Genomic DNA, 18,644 nt, shown 5'->3' with positions numbered 1-18,644 from the left:
ACAAAAGGAAAGGGAAAAAAATGAGGTCTTCATAATAATAAAATGGAGATGATTCAAACCCCATTTTTTTTAGTTTGTTGTTACTGTTGAATAACAGGAAATAAATTTTCTCAACATCCCACTGCTGAACACTTTAAGGTATCTGAAGGACAGCCAGCTTTTTGCTTTGTGGGGCTGAGAGAGTATTATGATGGGACACCATTTCTTGGCCTCTGTTACATTTATTTCTGAAGCTGAACTATTTTCCCCTCAGAGAAAATGCTAATTGCCAAAGAATATATTAATTGCTTATTTCTTGCTTGAGAATGCGTGACAGATAGAGCGACAGGTTCTCTTACCATCTACGAACAAGTGTGACTTTGCAAATTGGAGAAAGGTTTCCCCGTGAGCTGACTGGAGTTTGGAGAGGTGGCGCAAGGGTGCTGGGGGCAGCCTGGACCCTGCACAGAGCTTCTGCAGATTCGGGAGATCAGCTTGGAAGATGTTAGGGATGGAACAGCTGTAGATTCCTGGATTATAACTCAGCATCTGTTGGTCTGAGAAAAACCCAAAGAAATGAACACATGCAGAATTAAAATGGGTTAAAGCAAAGCAATCAAGAGGGCAAAGTTGTGCCTTGGATAGAAAACCTAAATCGTTCTTAATCTTCACAGCCTATCTCCTGGAGGAGTTCAGTGTCAAAGTATCATATTTTAACAACCAAAACCACATTTAATCGCTTTGTACGCCAACTGGCCCTGCAGCAGCTAGACTGGCTGGGATAAGACACTCAGTTTTTTTCACTTCCACCTCATTATGCCTAGAGGAACTGGTACAGGGTGCTCTCGGTCCACTGCCACTTCCATGCATGCTCATCCTCAGGCCTCTAAGCAGTCACACAGTGCTCAGACACCAGGTGTAAATCCATGCCTGTCCCTATTTACAGGAGAGGTTTCCAGTCAGTTACAGCTGGCAAGCCAAAGGCAGACAGAAGAGCTAGTTCAGTTTTAGGGAGAACAGAGTTTGCCTTTCATCATCTGGATTGAATTTGCAGAAGAAATTTACTTTTCTATACAGTGTGGAGCTTAACTGTACAAGCCCTTGCCATGGATATCATAAAGAGCAAGGCTCATCATATATTGGGCTCATTAGAAGAGTTCATGGAAGACCAGTCCATCAGGAACTTTCCCGTCTTTCCAGCTCAGGAAATCCATGAACCACAGATTACCAGAAGCTGGGAGGATAGAGCAGGAAAAGCTTTAGTGTATGCATCTTGTTTTCTTCTTTCCCTAAGCACGTGCACAGAAATGCTTCTACAAGCAGGAACCTGGTTTAGATAGCTCTGGGGTGTGGCCAGCCTGGCCATTTCCCCAGCATCTGTGTTTCATTAACACCATCTGAGGTTCATAACTAATAAAAGGGTGGAAAACAGTGTGAAAAACGTTAACGAGCATGCCAGTATGACTTCTTGTAATGTCTTTTGATGGCCCATTTTCAGAATTCCAGTACCAGATATCACTGTCAGATCGTTTTGAATCTTACAGATATAGATTCTATTGTTTAGGGGTTTTTATTAATTTTAGTATTGGTGTTTTATGGGGCAAAAAGTACCTGGGGAAATTTTGGGTAATATTATTTCATATTTAACATTTCTGACAAGCCAAGTGGTAGTTGCCGTACATTTTTGCAACTGCAGACAATTGCAGCTGAATGAGCTATTACTTTTAGAAACGTTTAATCTTCCTACTTTTCAATGGTGCCCCATAGTAGGACAAGGAATAATGGGTATAAGCTAGAACATAGGAATTTCCACCTCAACATGAGGAGGAACTTTTTCCCTGTGAGGGTGACGGAGCCCTGGCACAGGCTGCCCAGAGAGGTCGTGGAGTCTCCTCTGGAGACCTTCAAACCCACCTGGACATGTTCCTGTGTGGCTGCCCTGGGTGATCCTGCTCTGCCAGGGGGCTTGGACTAGATGATCTCTAGAGGTCCCTTCCAACTCTGAACATTCTGTGATACTATGATACTTTATATTTCCAAAACATTTTGTATGGATGGACTGGGTTTCCCCTCAATATGCCCTCATGACTATTATTATCCCAACAGTCCCCATGGGGAGCCGGAGGCAGAGTGGGCGAGTGCATTTCCCACATTCACACAGGAAATTATTAGATAATCATACTGAAGCCAAGAATGCTGTTCCCAGGCCCCACTTGGTTTCCCACTCTGACAATGAAGGACAGAACAAGTGATTTTTGAGGAAAGCAGTCCAAGAGGTGCAAAGGATTCCTTAGGGACAAGCTTTTCATACCTATTTCTGAGAACTGGTCATATTTGAAGGTTATACAGATGGCTGTCTGTCCGTAGGACTCCCCAGTAGCTGGATACCCATAACCATCCTCGGGGATGGGAGGGAACAGGGGCACGCTGTGAATCACCCAGAAGCCTTGTGATTTGTCCAAGAGCAGAAATCCTGTCCAAAAATAAGTTATTGCAAATGAAACAAGGGGGGAAAAGCCCTGAGAAGCTAGAGCTGTGTTCTACTTTGGATCTGCTGCTGCAGACACCACACTTTGATGTGTCAATGTCTACAGTAAACTGTCTCTAGAGTAAATCAATGGACTATAGAAGGCACTAATATATTAAAATTGCATTAATTTCTCTTGCATAGCCTAACTCAAAGTGTAACCACGTTCCTTTTGAAAAAAATGTATTTTCAAATCCTTTCTGTGCTCAAATTTTTTCTTCAAGAAGTCTGAGGATATAGTAACTGAGACTCTCTCTCTACTGCTTGTGTTCCTTCCCTTGATATATTCACTGCATAAGGCAAAACAGACTCTGGCAACCTCGTGTCCTCTTTCCCAGATCAAATTCTCCTCCCTGGGGAAGCAGCAGAGAGCTGGGCTGTGCCTCCCCTGCAGCAAGGTGCTCTGGGGAGGAGTGGGGCTCCCAAATCGGCCCCATCCCTGCAGCCTGAAAATACAGCCCAGCAAAAAGCAGTTCGTGCCGGAGTCAGGCTGGGAAACCCCATCTGCTTCCTCAAGGGAACATTTAGACAGCCACCGAATCTTCCTTTACTTTAAAACAGCATACTTCAGTGCTTCCATGAGCTCAGCAGCAGTTTCGTGCCTCAGAGAGAGAGGGTTTGGAGGCGTTTATGTTTAGGGTGCCTTTCCCTTCGTATCTTGTACTACTCTCGCCATTAGGCTCAAGACGATATGGTCTGTACTTGCTGAAAGTTTGAGTTTCAACACTTGAAAACAAAGGGTTCATAAGCCCTAAGAGTTTTTCAACACAGCAAAAACACAGCAAACCCAAAACAGAAGCTGCAGCATATATAACAAACCCCACATCATGCCAATCATTCTCCAGTTTTGCTTTAGGCAGGAATTCTAGATATGCAGATAGAAGAATAGACAAGCAGATGCTATCAATAGCTTTAGAAAGGAGAAAACAGTAGCTTGCAACTCTCCTTGTACCTTTGGTGTGTCCTCTTTTCCACCCGTCAGACTCTGATTCAGGGACCTCATCGTTGTATATTGCGTATGCAATGCTGTTCTTCTGCGGGAAAACACACATTTCTGAAACATGACATTTGGTAAAAGGAAAGCATTTAGGCAAACATCTTCTGCTAGGAACAGAAGAAAGAATTCAGGACTTCTATGTGTGAACATCGTGAGCCTAATCCTTCTCCCCATTCAGCTGACACAGTCTGCAGAAGGTACAGTAAAATAAACCTGAGGACTCAGCACTAGGGTCCCAGTTAATACAAAGTGGAAGTTCTCTCAGTCATTGCAGCAGCACTTCCTCAAGAGATTGAATACGCTCACTAAGGCAATTTCCACGGGTTTATTGGGCACTGCCTTGTAAAGAAGTTCCCCCCTCTTGTTTTTGTGCCTTTCTCTGATTTAGCAACCAAATCTGGTGAAAATGTTTGATGATGGAAATTCGACATGACAAGTATTCTTATGAAGGGCAAGCAATTAATGCTTTCTGGCAAAATATTTGCATATGGCTGCACCTTATTCCCTCTGAATAGAGAACTTCAAAGGAGTTGGGACATGCTTCTCCTCCCAATGTACTTCGAGTTTGTAAGCAGTTTATTACAATTATAGCAAGACCTGGAATAGGACAGTTGGCTGGTTTGCCAGTATTTGTCTGACTTCTGGCAATCTCTTCTACAAAGAAATTAATGACACCCTACCACTAACCCACAGCAGAAATGCAAAGACACACCCAGACTCACAAGAATACTACCGTAAAAAAATAACTACAGGCAGATCTTGCGGTACTTCGTAATCGCTTCACACAAATATAAATGAGGTATCTGACTGCAGGGGGGGAAAAAAGGCCTAACGAGCAGCATATCACTGCTGAAACAGTCGCAGTGATTTCAGGGGAAAGAGCAAAACCCAGGTTTGGTTTGAGACAGAGTGTGAAACACATGCACATGGGAGGGCTTAGGACAAGTGTGTGTACTAGTCTCCACCGGCCTGGTCTGAGTTTACAGACGGTTCCCAGCCTCAAACATTGCTCAACATGAATTGCAGAGAAGGCGGCAAAGGGACCACGTACCAGTTCTCATTTTTTTGGTGTGCAATACCTTAAGTGTGGGAAAGGCTAGACTAGAAATTAGAGGTTCAAGGATAAGTTTTAATTGTAGCCAAAACTGCAGATAACCTGCCCAGATGTCAAGACACTCCCCTTGACATGTTTTAGTAGAACTAGTTGGTCAGGTCTGGCCATACCTCTACGTGCTTATTTTGGCCGGTTTCATTTCATTTGCATGTACCACCAAGTAAGCGTACTAACAAAATGGTAATTAAATGTTCCTTGCCTCAGATTCGTACATCTCGTATAGCTGTTCCAGTGTTTGTCCTAGAGCACCCTGTGTCATGTTGACGAGGTATTTTCCCAGCTGCCACTGCGGAGCCAGGGTGTCCATGTACAGGTATTCCAGCCCCAGCATGGGGAGCTCTCCTTTGGTGTGCTTGGGCAACTTGTAAAGAGCAAACCTGCAAGAGCAAAGAGCAGTTATTTTTTCACAGCTGTCCTGCTCGAACGTGTCAATCAGTATCTCCTGCCCAGTCGAGGATTTGAGAGAAGGGTGACTCTGGGGATGCCCATGCTGGAGGGGGACCAGTGCCACCAGCACATGGTGTGGACGTCCCTCAGTCTCGAGGAGGTGACCCAGCCCAGGAACCAGCAGCGTTTGACAGGACAGTACCTGCTGCAGACACATTTGTTCTTAGCAAGCAAGGGAGGCTGATTTGGCACCAAACTCCTGTTGCTGTGGCCAGACTCTGCTGGTACCCTGAAAAAAACTGAGGTAGTCCTGATTTAGAGTCTCATTTAGCTACCAAATCCCTTTGCTCCTGGCTGTGGTAGAGAACCTCAGGTCTCAAACTCTGTCAAACATTCTTATGTTCAACCTGAATCCCTCTTGCTGATATATTTTTATATTATATAAATATAACTTTATATGGAATAAATAAAATTATGTATTAAAATTATAAAATTGCATAGTGACCCCCAAAGTAAGTATAAAGCCATGTGATAATGTTGTTCAAATCCTACTTTTCATAACAGACTCACACGAGGCTGAACTGTTGCAGACTAGATATTTGCAAACCCTTAGCCAGAAACACAAACCTTTTCAAAATTGTAGAGTATTCAATATTGTCAGTAAATGGCTTAATTCATATTAATGTCCCTAAGGAACTAAACAGGTTTTCCCAGTGCACAAGTCCATGAGATTAATTGCAGTATAATTAACTGAGCCACTTTGAGTGCTGTCCTTGAGTAATTTGTTATTTATATCAATAGTAAGAACTGAGTGGCATTATTTTCAATCCTATACTATTTACCAAAAATGCAGCCTGACTGTGCTTAATGCTTCAAGTACACCAGGAGGAGTAAGCCTTGCCCAGTTGATTTACACTCTCAAGGCATCTCTGAAAGCAGGTGAGATGTGGCAGGAAAGCATTTTGCTAGAGGAATATTTAATCTGTGGGAAACATACATGTGCAGGCAGAAGGAAAACGCACACTGGTGATCCTGGTAAACCACTGCCTGACCGGCTGAGTGATGTTCCTTGAAATTGTTGCTGATGACAGATCACAGAGAAGAAATTAATCTATATAGCAAAGCTGGGGAGAGCTGCCCATGCGTGAGGAGTCACAACAGTCCCGTAATTTGAAATGAAGATTCAGAAAGGAGAGGAATAGCAGTAGTTACAGTAGGATGAGCTGGTCCAGGAATTAGTATAGAAGCCTTTCCAAACTCCTCGGAAATGTGGGAAAATGGAAAAATGGGAAGATTTATGTTCTCAGGGTGTTTACAGCCTTGCATCTGACAAATCCAGGTGAGCAGGTACGCTTACAGAAACAGTAGTAGTCGAGCTATCCAGAAAGCCAGCTGAGTGTATTAAGCAATTAAAGTTGTACAAAAGTCTTCACTGCCATTTGTGCACAGGAAGTTTCTCAAGAGCTCAGGCCTTTGTGGGAGCAGAGTGAAAGTTGTTTTCCTGAGAACCAAGGAAAAGCAAATCTGCTTATACCCTTTCAGCACTGTCACATTGTTTGCTTGTGACTGAACACTAACTCACTAGAAAAAAAAATCACATCTTTACTTCTTAATCGCATCGTTATTTCTTGCCCCCCCCCCCCCAAAGACACCCACACCAAACATTGTGCATCTGTGACTTCAGCCCTTGACTCGGCACTTCTCAGCAAGCAGAGTTTTGGCTTTTATTTGCATGAAAAACTTCTTACAGAACCGTGAATTTGGATGAATAAAGGCAATTAGAGAGCCAATCCTATGGCCATTTGCTGCGAGGTGCAGTGGAGGTGGTGGGATGAGCTCCTGAGTGGAATGAAAACACGGGGGAGACTCCTGCCAGCCCGGGCACAGCATGTGGGCAGGAACTGCAGCCCGGCTGGGGAGTGCAGATAGGATCAGGTCAGACAAGGCAAGCGATTCCTCCGGTTCAGCGGCAATCAAAAGGGTGTGTTAATACTGAGTAATTACAGAATACTGCAGGATGAAACCACTGAATAGTAGGAACTCACATAAAGCTCTCGCTAACTGAATATAAAACCTGCAGTGCGGTGTTCGTTTGACAGGGCATTGAGATCTTTGGGTGAAGGGGGAGCTTGTCTCAGCAGTTTCAGTTTTGCTTCCCCCATCAGCTTCATAGCAACCAAATCCAGAATCAGGCAAAAGCTGACTATTTCTTGTCAATAAATTAGGATGACCCCTGCAGATAAGCAAGTTTCCTTTCATGTGATCATGACACATTAGAAAGGAAATCTCCCCTGTCCTTCCTGCTAGATTTGTCAGAAGGGAACACAATTTTGTCTGTGCAGACCCCCCAGTTCCCATCTGGAATGGATCCCATGTCACTGGTGCTCACACAGAAACACAGGTGAACTCTCTCAGCCACAGCTTGCAAAGAATTTCTCAAAGAATTTGGATACAAAAATTGTGATCATTAAATAAAGGGATGGTAAATGTTTTTATTGTTTGAGGGGTTTTTTGTTTGTTTTGTTGGGTTTTAGACTGCAGGATTTTTTAGATTTAGCACAGACTCATTCTGCAAGGAATAACTGCAGTTTGCAGAGAAATGAAATTTCTTTTACCTTCAAGCTGTTGGGCAGCTGCACCAACTAAGAGTCTGATTCCTGAAAAAAATCACATTATCCAGAAGGGCCTTGACAAGTCACAGAGATGCACCAGCCCCTCATACATATGATGCTGTGCTAATCCCGAGCAAAGCCAGCTTTATGCTCCTGCCTGAGCTGCCTGCCTGCGGGCGAGGAGCTCTGCCGTCCCGGCGGTTAGCTCTGCATGCAGGGGAAGGGATGTGCAAGAAGAGCACCTCCTTCTTTATCCCCTGCATCCATATTAATCACTGCTCTGTGAGAAGGACACTTTTCTTTCGAAATTGGTTGATATTTATCTTTGGGAGGCTTCGGTGTTCTAAGAGCCTTCAATTCACTTTTTAAACCTGGGCTGGATATTGTGTAATTACACCTCATGTCTTTCATCTTCAAAGCACGTTAATCCAATTAATCATTTAATACCCAAACTCAGGCTTGCTGCTGGCAGTGGGATGATGGTACCAGCGCTAACACGCTGGCACCAGGGAACGATTTCTGCTCCTCAGCTGGGGGGGCGCAGCGGGTGCTTTCCACCCTGTGCCTCTCCTGCACCCCTCCCGGGACAGCTCAGCCTCCACTGCCCCTCCGCCAGGGCAGCAAGGGGACAGTAACCCCACTGCTGTTCGGGTACGAGTGTCGAAGCTAAGGGCAAGGCACAGATGTGTTCCCCGCTCAGCTCCGCTCCCCGGGCAGAGGAGCCGCGTGCTGAGCCCAGGCCGGTTTGTCCCTGGGGCTGCTGCCAGCGGGCGCAGCCTTGGCACCCAAACACAGGTTACGCTCCCTTTGATGAGGAGACAGGAACGCTGTGTAGAGTGGTGATTATTCCGCAGTTAGTCATAACGCAGCAGGGTGGTTGGTTCAGCGAAATGAAATCACATTTCAGTAACTTATTTTTTTCCAAATGCAAAATTCAGCTACTACTCACAGGCAAGCAGGATTAAACCAGTGATTGCTATGCATTACTTCTCAGTGATCCACCTACTTCACACCGTTTAATCTCAAGTGTTATTTACTCACTCGTATTTACTTACCAATCAACTGTCTCCCCATCTTCATTCCTGCAGGAAATCTCAGCTGCCCACAGGGGCGCGGAGGAGAGGAGCAATAGCAAAGCAGGGTGACACCGTGCAGATCCCGCGGGCATTTTGGTTTCTCGGCTGCACAGGGCGAGCGCTGAGTAGGCTCTAAAAGGAGAAGTTGCGTTGGGTTAACCGTCAGCTCCTGCCGTAGGGAGCAGTAAGCACACCCTGAAATAAGCACACCCTGGGCGGCTGCCTGAGATGGCGGGGCCAGCCTGGGAAGTTGGGCTCCCACTACAGGGACTATTTAGATATTCACGGCATTCTGCTTTAAAAAAAAAGAAAAAAAGAAAAAAAAAAGCAGATACCAAAAGTCGTTTTGTTTTCTTTTTAGAGCTGCATCACTGGAGCACGAATTTTTTTACAACTACCTGAAAAAAACTTGGCGTTCAGCCATGCAAAACAAAATCATTGTCATCTCGTTACTTCTCCATCCAGCCCTTGTAAGCGAGCACAACCTTTGCACCCTTCCTGCAAAGAGGGTTCTGCTGAAGCGCTGAGCCCAGTTCTGGCTCGGGCAGTGGGGCCGTCATTTCTGTGTGGGACTGAGCCCACAGCGACTGACAGGCAGAGAAAAGGATCTCTGAGCCACAGTAATTTCCCTGCAATTAGTTAATATTTTCTTTAAATTGCCTTTTAAGTGTATTAACATTTCTCTTAGGAACAAACATGTCTGAATTAAGCAATTTTACATCTGATAATCTTTTAACAACTCACACAGGAAAAGCTTCAATTTATATTTTGGTGTGTAAAATATTCTTTTTCCCTTCTCATTATGCTTACATTAAAAGGTGCTGATTTACATTAAAAGATCTTGATAGCAAGTATAGGATAGTTCGGCCTCAGGGAAAGTCTAGTGCAATAAGCTCTGGATATTTTAGCATAACACAAATGCTCACAGTCATAGAACATAGAATCCTAGAACAATTCAGGTTGGAAAAGCCCCTTGGGATCATCGAGTCCAACCACTGACCCTACACTACAAGGTCACCCCTAAACCACATCACCCAACATCACATCTAAGCGACACTTGAACACATCCAGGGATGGCGACTCAACCCCCTCCCCAGGCAGTCTGTGCCAGGGTCTGACCACTCTCTCCGTGACCTGCCGTGACTGACTGCATGGGGACACTCTGGGTTCAGCAAGAGATGATGGAGGGGAGATTCAGTGAAGGTCTGTGCAGTCAGGACCAATGCAAAGATGACGAACCAGACAGACTAATTCACTGTTGCTCAGGTTCTATGGTCTGCCCCCCATAACATTTTAAAATTTTGTCACAGCTGCTACTTATGTAATAATAGCTTCCTAAAGTGTTTTTTCTTCCCATCAGGGCTTTGCAATTTATACTGGAAATATTTCCACTTCCAAGTAACTGCAAAAATAAAGACCATAAACATTGCTTATGTTTCACTGACTGAGCATAACTCAGGCTTCCACTGAGTTCCTTCACAACTGCCATGTATTTTCTCTGCAGATCAAGGACGTAGAAGTCCTCAACTGCGAGTATGGCAAGAACACAATTAAGTTCCTTCGCCTGCATAAAGACGGGAAGAAGCACTCTGTTAAAGAAGTGGAAGTGTGCACACATCTCCGGCTGACTTCTGCTCACGAGTACCTGGAAGGAAACAACTCTTCTGTGATACCTACAGACACCATAAAGAATATTGTCCTTGTGCTGGCCAAAAAAAATGGGGTATGTTTTAACTAGCTTTGCTGCTTCTTATGACTTCATTTGGAAGTGTTTGTTATACTAATTTTTTATTTTCAAAACACACCAAAATAATCTCTTCCCCCATCGGCACATCAGATCCGCACTAAAGTCACCTTCAGTGGTTTGGGAGAGAATTTTTCCTCCTTCAGTGCTTATATCGCAGACTCCTTAGTTTTCCAAAGCCCTTTTTTATTTTCAATCATGGAGCTAGCAGTATTTTTTTTTAGATTTGCCTTATAAGATCCATCTTTTAAAAAATTTATTAGCACATAATACTGCACTATTCTCATATAGCATTTTTAAACAAAATGTCTCAAAGTAAGTGAGACTCCTCTTAATTCTGCTCTTACCTCCCTCAATGGCATCTATCATAATGACAATCTGCAGCATAAATTGTCTCAGTAACAAAATCCCATCTTTAGGCTGTGAAACTTAAGCAGAATATCGGTCTGATTATTACAGCATTATATCCTCAAAGCACAAGGCTTCTGTAACAGCTTCTCTGCAGCTCCTGGTACCACAGAATGGGAGATTTTTGACACGACTCTGTAGCTGCTATTTGCAGCGTACACCGCACGTCGATTGAATGACTAGGCACAGTGCACCAAGCCAGAAACGAGAGAAATCTGGTTTTTTACCCACATGAACCCTTCCCAAATATTTACAACAACCAGAATCATCTACTTTTGTACATGAGATTATTGCTTTTTTCTAATAATACTGTTTGCTGTCTTAGATCCGAACTTTAGAACAATTTGCCATAGACATCTGCAAACACTTTATGACGACGTTTTGTCAAGTGGCGTACGTCAAATCCTACGTTCAAGAAGTACCATGGCAACGTCTACATGAGGTATCTAAAATGCTGATACACTCAGTTTGTTTATGCCAGAGCCATTCATCACTCCCTTAGTTCCTGTTTTCAAGTTAAGATAGCATTTACTGCACTTTTACTTACACGTCTTGTCTAAATTGCAGAACGGCATTCCCCACATCCACGCGTTCATGTGCGTTCCTGACGGGATCCGCTTTTGTGAAGCTGAGCAGTGCCGAAATGGTGAGGAAAGATTTTGCAGCTTCCCCGGCTTCTTTGTTAATATTTCCACCAATGAGAGATGAAGGTGGCTTTAGAGATAGCTAAAGGTCTTACAGGGCTTATAGCGCAGCCAGACCGCTCCGGAGGTCTAAAACAAGGAATACGTTTGTAGTCTGATTTTGCAGTCCTTGTTCTCCAAGACACGGCTGAAGAACAAATGCAGCCCACATTTGTATGTATATTTTAAACTCATAGTGGTGACAACAGCGCATATATGACAACCTAGTGAGAACAGTCCGCTTCCTTTGTTTACATTACACCATGCTCTGCAGTCTCACTATTATCACCACCCTATAGAGGATGTACCATGAAAGCACACAGCTGTAGGCCAATTGCCAAGTTTGCAGTTATTTTCAAAACCTGTTTTGGTCTTATTTCTAAGAAAGATGCAATTTCATTGCTGCAAGCCAGGCTGGCTTGAGCATTGTCAGCACTCAGCTCTACATGCAAACAATTTTTCCCATGAAAATACTTCAGCCTGTGCTTCCTATTTTTGTATGCCGTACGTAAACAAAGCAGTGTTTGGATTCTCGTTGTGACTCACAAGAGTGTAAATTCAATCTCACTGTGTTGGCATTTCATTGAACCCATCTCTCAGACTACCAGGAACTGAGCTGAGACCACCGCACCGTTTCACACAGCAAGTTCAGAGGTTTTAGGTGTTAGTTCGCTATTACTGCCCTAATGTAACCTAGAACTATTTCCCATCCTACCCTCTCTGCCTGTTTTCCTAACGTGTCACGGTTATGACCAATGGCAAGGCCAGTTTCACCCGCAGACAGGACACAAGTTCTCAAAGATGCATTTGAGCACTGGCCCTGTGTTCCTCCTGAAGAAAAGAGAGAGCCCGTGCAACTCTCCAGTGCCTCTTGGCCTCGTCTTTCTTAATGTTCCTAGTAATGGGAACTTGTGCTGCAGCCTCAATAGTACTGGCTTTGGTTACTGGAAAATGTTAAGAGAGAAATGAAATTTAAAAAAATAGTTTATGTTTTCTTGAAAAGCTGCTGCTTTTAATGTACTGATTGAATTAAATTTCTCATAACCTTGAAAATTCAAAATGTAATTCTGCAATTTAAGGTTCTACACAAACAAAAAGCCTTTAAGGCTTACTGAAGAAACTGCCTTTCCTTCTTACTCTTTCCTTCATGTAGCCTTTTACCAGTTTCTTCAGGATTCCCTGCTTAGGCGAACAATAACCAAAGAGAACATTTTCAAATACCTTTTCCTCTCCTTATAAGAGAACCTTCTCTATCTTCAGCATCCTCCTATGCACCTACCAGCTAGACATAGAAATTTATTTCTCAGTTAATCCTATCTTTTAACACTTTTCTCATAATTAAAAGAAATCCAGTGAGGCTTAATAGAATTATAGGCTTATTTTTCACTATTATATTGGCTGATAAAAGGCTCAGAGTTTTTCGGAAATGGAACGCATTGTAAGTAACTTAACCAAGTCCCCATTTGATGACTGAAGACAGCACAAGCACAAAACACACAGCACGGGCTGTTTTCCTCAAAAACTTTGTCCAGGTGTTATGGTCTACAGGGTGAGCTCCAGGTCACTGCTACAAAGCCAGACAGTCAGGCAGCCTTTCAGGAAATCATTCATTGCAAGAAGCTCCTTCAAACACAGCTATGTATTTGAATGAGATAAATATGTCTCCAGGTTCACTGATAGTATCTGCACTACATTAATACTTGTGCATTAAAGTCTTATACCCAAGCAATAAATTCATCAGGATCTGAATAAACCCCAGAATGTCTTGTCCAAGAACAGTCTCTTTTCTAGAGACTTTTTTTAAGCTTTAGTAAATAACAGGAGGATGTAGCCAAAATTATAGATACATTTCCTTGGACTCATTCAAAACCTACAACGAATGTAAGCAAGAGAAGAAATAGATAAAAGGCAGTTTTGATAATTTCCAGTGACAAAGCAGTTTAAAAAAACCCAATCAATCACATACTTTAGAAATATCCATCCCTGTGGCAGTATTTTCAGTATAAATTCCTGCAAAGACTCAGTTTCAAGACAGAGTCTGTCAGTCTTCCCAGTCCAAGGCGGGATTACTATGCATCAAAGATTAATTTTGAACTAGCTAGTGTGAGCACCAAGAGCAGCACAGAAGCAGCACCTTGGGCTTCAGCCACTGAGTGCACATGTGCTGGATAAGCCTACATGTCATGAAATTTCTCATCTCAGAGTTTGCTTTTTTGGCAGCTCTGGTCAGTGAAATTTTCAGTTATCAGTCTGGTGCACTCTAAATGACTGGCCGCTTGAAATTGTTTAGATGTCACCCAAGAGGTTTGTCAGAAGAAAACATTCAGGACAAAACTGCTTGGTCTTTAGAAGATGATCATCCATGCAGCCGTGATCTACAACAGTACGTTTTATAAATAGTAGCTAAGAGCAACACCGCTGTCAGTTTGAATTTGTGGGTGGCTTCTGTACCAGTGCCAGTTCCTGCTAATTAGCTGAGCTGCAGGGATTTGCACTGGCTCCTCGCCCTCTCATTCTTACGGATGCAAAAGGCACAACAGAACGGGTATGTAAAACACATTTCCGACGGAGGCCCCGAGTCTCTGTACGGAGAGTTTCTACGCTCATCTATGCTGTTAGGAAAGGCTCCCCACACCTCTCGTGTCCACCGCACCACTGGGAGCCTATTTCGTCTCCCTTTAGAACAATTAGCAGTCCCTAAACTGACGTCAGTGAGAGCCAACACGATGCATGTCCCAGCTCCAAGGAGATGAGATAAAGGGTGTCCTCAGCTCTCCTCGACTGCAGGTCACTTCATGGGATTCTAGACTGAGCTCTGATTTCAGTAGTTTCTGTCTCATTTCTTACCCTTCTACTAACATCAGTGTGCAGAAAATATTTTTTTGAGTAGCTAGGCTTGCAACAGAAGCACATGAGTTAGTCCTCAAGAGACAGCTTCGTGGCTCTGGAGCCGTCACTGCAAGTACAAAGTGGTTTCTTTTTCTCTGCCTGAAAAGGAGCTCACGGTGTCTCCTATTTTTGGATCACAGGTCCTCTGGTTCTTTCTGCTGGAATTAAAGACCTGAAACTTATGAAAACAACACAGTCTGGATTTGAAGGCTTCTATAAGAATGAACACACCACACTTCCTGACAGGAATGACAGGATTTTATGTGGAGAGTTCCTCTGCAAATGGTCCTATGGCGAATGCAAGGATTTTGACTTTGACTGCGTATGGTACATGTCACATCAAATAACATTTATTACCTAACCCATGACCCTAGGTCCCCCTATACAATACAGCAGGTGCAAGTGCCAGATCTGCAGTTGCTGTGCACTGGCCATTCTCACAGATCTCAGCAGGGGCACTAAGCACGCGTCAGGAGGGGTGCGAGGCACACCTTGGGGGGGGAACACCTCTCTCTCTGATGGTGCATCAGGGGAAGTATTTAAATGGACAATTCAGTGTGTGGTACAGAACACTTTAGGAGAACAAACTAACGACTACTTTGTTAAACACTTTTAGCAAGTTACCTATTTGTGAATTATAGAGCTTGGGGGGAATTTGGAGGTGACAGGACAGTGACATTTTTCTTCCACAAAATCCCACGTGCTACGATTTGTCAGAAAAGACAGAGAAAATAAAAAATAGAAAACCAACCCCACAGTAAAACATTATGGATCTAGACAGAGACAGTTGATACAAGATCTTGTAAGAACCTGTGTTACCTTCAGGAACAGAGTGCGTGGATGTATCATTGAAGCCTTTTCTGGGCCACCCGACTGTGGGGAATATTCACCCTCTTACCAGAAAACTGTCAACTCCATCCAGATGCTCGTCCTCTCCAAAGTCCCACAGGTATCTTCCTTCTTCCTACTGATGTTTTACTTAAACAATAGTGAATGTTAGTTGGACCACTAGAGAAGACCAAAATGAGCCTATTATTTCCTCCAGCGGTTCTAAGTAAGACTGGAAGCTGGTTGGTGGTACAGCTAGATGGTCTGAAAAAATACAAACACACTGAGTACATATGCTGGTCCCCAGCTCTGAATGCAGTGGGGGAGAATATTACTCAGCACTTGGGTAAAAGCAAAAGGAGTAAAAGCAAAAGGGGTGCTACAACCTTGTCTACATCTTCAATAGATTGCATCTGATCAACTGTACAGTTGGGGTGGTGAGGGTTGCCTTGCTTTTTGTTACAGTGAGAAAAGTCTGCCAGGCTGTTGGCTGATTAGGCGCTCCAGTTCACTGTCTCATCCTTTTTCATGGTTTCAGGTACAGGTCATAGAAACCGTCTTGAACAACATCTTTTATAATGTTTTAGACATGAAGAATCTAGGCTTGACCAATGACAAAGAAGTAAGTACATGATCCAAACACAATTTGCCTGGACTCTTTCGAAACAGTCAGCCTTAAAGCATAGCAGCAGTTCTGCACAGAACAGAGTTAAAGGGAGCAAACTTCCTCTCCCAGCCCCAGTGAAAGTTCCACCTTACCTCTACAAGAGATTTACACCAATTATAGGAGAAGGATAACTGCCTTCTTGTGTTGTTGATAAAGCTAAAGGAACACAACGTTTTTGAGATCAAAGGGATCTCTGAAATATCGGTCCTGTTTTCTCCACTAAATTTGACTTCTGTCAACCCGTGACAGAACCAAGCAGAATGCATCATGGCATCCTTTCACACAGCCAGGTCCTGTGAAAAGCTAGCCCATGAAGACTCTCCTTTCTGCTCCATCGGCAGCACCACCGAGGCCAGGGAGCACCCCTGGTGCCACAGGGTTCCCAGCAGGGTAGCAAGGCAGTAGGCCAGCTCCAGGTGACATAAGACCAGCACTCTAAAGGAGCAATGAAAGGATGTGTCTGTAGCCATTAGGAGCCAAAACAGGTTGGTCCAACAGTGGACAAGGTGTAAGCCTGGGATCAAGCAGAGGGTGAGAGATACAGGGGATGAGATATATTTGCTCCTCCCTCCACAGATGATCTAGGTGACAGCCAGGTCCAGCTGCAAGCCTGTTGTGTCATCCTCACGTGACAGAGACAAACTGGGTTATTCTGTTTTGCATCGATAGCCTCTAGTGTAGTTATGTTCCAGTCTCCCTCCTTAGGTCCTGTGATTCTGCTGCCATGCTATCCTACCCTTGCCCTCTTTCAGGTGGGCATTATAGATCCACTTTCACTGGAGATAACAGCAATACCATTGATATTCATAAAAGAAAGGGCCTGGGTGTGATTTTAGGAGGAGATGAATAGCTGCAGTTTCTGCTGTGATGGTGCTGGCACATCCCTGTCTCAGAAATGACCTCTGTGTTTGTGCTCCTCCCCCTCAGGTTCTGATTCCAGTGGAAACTCCCTATGGCTTCTGTGCTTGCACACTTGGCAGGAAGAAGTTCTTAGAAGCACAAGGCCAAGTGCTAAGGGATGAGAGGCGAAGTCAGTGTGGACTGGCAGCTGCCCAGGGAAACTAAACCTCTCGGCTACACTCACACTTTTCCGATAAGCTTAACAGGATGGCTTTCCTACCAACATATATTCCTCATTGGCCTCTTCCATTGCTGACCACTTTTCCCTCTATGAACTCCTGAGGTTGGGATTTCTGAAGGACCCTCAGGAATTCAGAAATCCATGTCAATCAAATCAAAATCTCAGTGTGATCTGCAGACTGAAATTCCCTATGTTCTTTTGAAAATCCCAGCTGGAAACATTATAGTCAATTAATTTTTAAATCAGCTATTCACAGGCCTCTTAATGAAACAATTAATTCAATAATATCTGTAACATGTTTTTGACACGTAAAATCCGCAACTCTGAATATTCTATTCCTTAATGTTCCTTCAGTAAAATGAATATACAGGTACAAGACCAGATGTTTCATTGACATAACCTGTCATGACCCCTTGATGCCACATCAGTCTACAGAGCTGAGGTTCTGACCCAGTAGCTGAACAGGGAATCAGTCAGACATTGATTTCTTTGTGAAGGAAATGAAAAAAGAAAAGAAAAAGTATCTCTCGTATCTCCTGTGCAGTGTGAATAGTTAGCACTGTTGACTAACTTCTCTGCACATATTCTGACTGCATGGCTGCTGCTGCTACTCAGGCTATAGAGTTACTATATAATTACTTTTATATTAATCACTGAGGTGTATGAGGTTTTGGGCTATCTCCTTATGTTTAATTAAATAGTTTTCTTTAGTCTAATAATCTTATCATGACTTCTGAGCAGGCAGGAGTCAACCTGAATAACCCTTTTACTTTTGGGAGGAATAGGGAGAAAACTAGACAGACAAAGCATATCTTACTTTAGTTACCCCAGGTGATAGCTTTAAACATAGAGATAAAACTATAGAGCCAACAATTCTCACCTTGCAAACTGTGGCTACCACAGTTGCAACAGAATTCCTGCTCAACTTCTATCCACTACTCTCATTTTCTCCGAGCATAATTTTTACAGATTCCATGTGAGTGCAAATACAGCAGGAAGTGCCCAACGGTACTTCTGAAAACTGCAATTCAGTTGCCTGTGTGCCGTCCCAATTTCACAGACCCACAGCATTCCTTTGGGTACAATCATTAAATTCAGAGGCACCAAAAACGAGGCACATGTCCTGCGTCGTGCAACACTTGGAGGTGCTTTGCAAGATAAGAACTTGCCTTTGGTGAGCAGGACACAACAGATGTGAAGGGAAGACCTGGTTCACAAGCCTGAGCTCTCCTGAAAAACAACAGGACAAATGACAACCACAGAGTGAAGCTGTTCCAGACACACCGGTCTCTGGTCACTAGCCAATTCTCGAAGTTTTATTTACAACACTTTTAGCTTTTGCCGGGAACATTCCTTCTTACCTCGTTAGATTGTGTTGTATTATTCTTGTGGGTTTATGTCTTGCTATTTCTAGGTGCTTGTAATTTATTAATGTATCTTTTAAGGGTAAATAAAGAGCAACATCAAAAAACAAACTAGTATTTGACTGTTTATCAACTAAGAAATCAAATCATTTACTACTTATATACGACTGCAAACACTGTAAGTAAAAGAAATATGTTTTAGTTCAGCCATTTTACCTCTAAAAGTGACCTGTCATGTTTCCAATGACAGTTCAGTACCAATAGATGAAAAAATAGTTGAAAAAGAAT

At 43.4% G+C, this 18,644-nt stretch overlaps 2 protein-coding genes across 2 annotated transcripts in view; one reads left to right on the top strand and one right to left on the bottom strand.

Moving 5' to 3' along the window:
- Nucleotides 1-8,784, bottom strand: part of DNASE2B (deoxyribonuclease II beta) — a 9,380-nt gene extending 596 nt beyond the window's left edge. Inside the window, exons 1-5 of the mRNA XM_009879457.1 lie at nucleotides 8,672-8,784; nucleotides 4,817-4,994; nucleotides 3,459-3,540; nucleotides 2,291-2,452; nucleotides 339-536 (exon numbers count right to left, since the gene is read on the bottom strand). Coding sequence (XP_009877759.1) covers nucleotides 339-536; nucleotides 2,291-2,452; nucleotides 3,459-3,540; nucleotides 4,817-4,994; nucleotides 8,672-8,784 — 733 coding nt within the window. The remainder of the gene's footprint in view (nucleotides 1-338; nucleotides 537-2,290; nucleotides 2,453-3,458; nucleotides 3,541-4,816; nucleotides 4,995-8,671) is intronic.
- Nucleotides 8,785-8,920: 136 nt separating this feature from the next.
- Nucleotides 8,921-16,976, top strand: LOC104281460 (uricase-like). The gene is made up of 8 exons (XM_009879456.1): nucleotides 8,921-8,941; nucleotides 10,152-10,415; nucleotides 11,170-11,286; nucleotides 11,412-11,490; nucleotides 14,557-14,743; nucleotides 15,242-15,365; nucleotides 15,783-15,866; nucleotides 16,839-16,976. The coding sequence occupies exons 1-8, from the start codon at nucleotides 8,921-8,923 to the stop codon at nucleotides 16,974-16,976; spliced, it is 1,014 nt and encodes a 337-aa protein (XP_009877758.1).
- Nucleotides 16,977-18,644: the final 1,668 nt, after the last annotated feature.

The sequence above is a fragment of the Apaloderma vittatum genome, unplaced genomic scaffold (assembly GCF_000703405.1).
Source record: "Apaloderma vittatum isolate BGI_N311 unplaced genomic scaffold, ASM70340v1 scaffold21232, whole genome shotgun sequence".
In the NCBI taxonomy this organism is placed as follows: Eukaryota; Metazoa; Chordata; class Aves; order Trogoniformes; family Trogonidae; genus Apaloderma; species Apaloderma vittatum.
The sequence above is the reverse complement of the archived record's forward strand: the minus strand, read 5'-3'. Positions and strand labels throughout refer to the sequence as shown.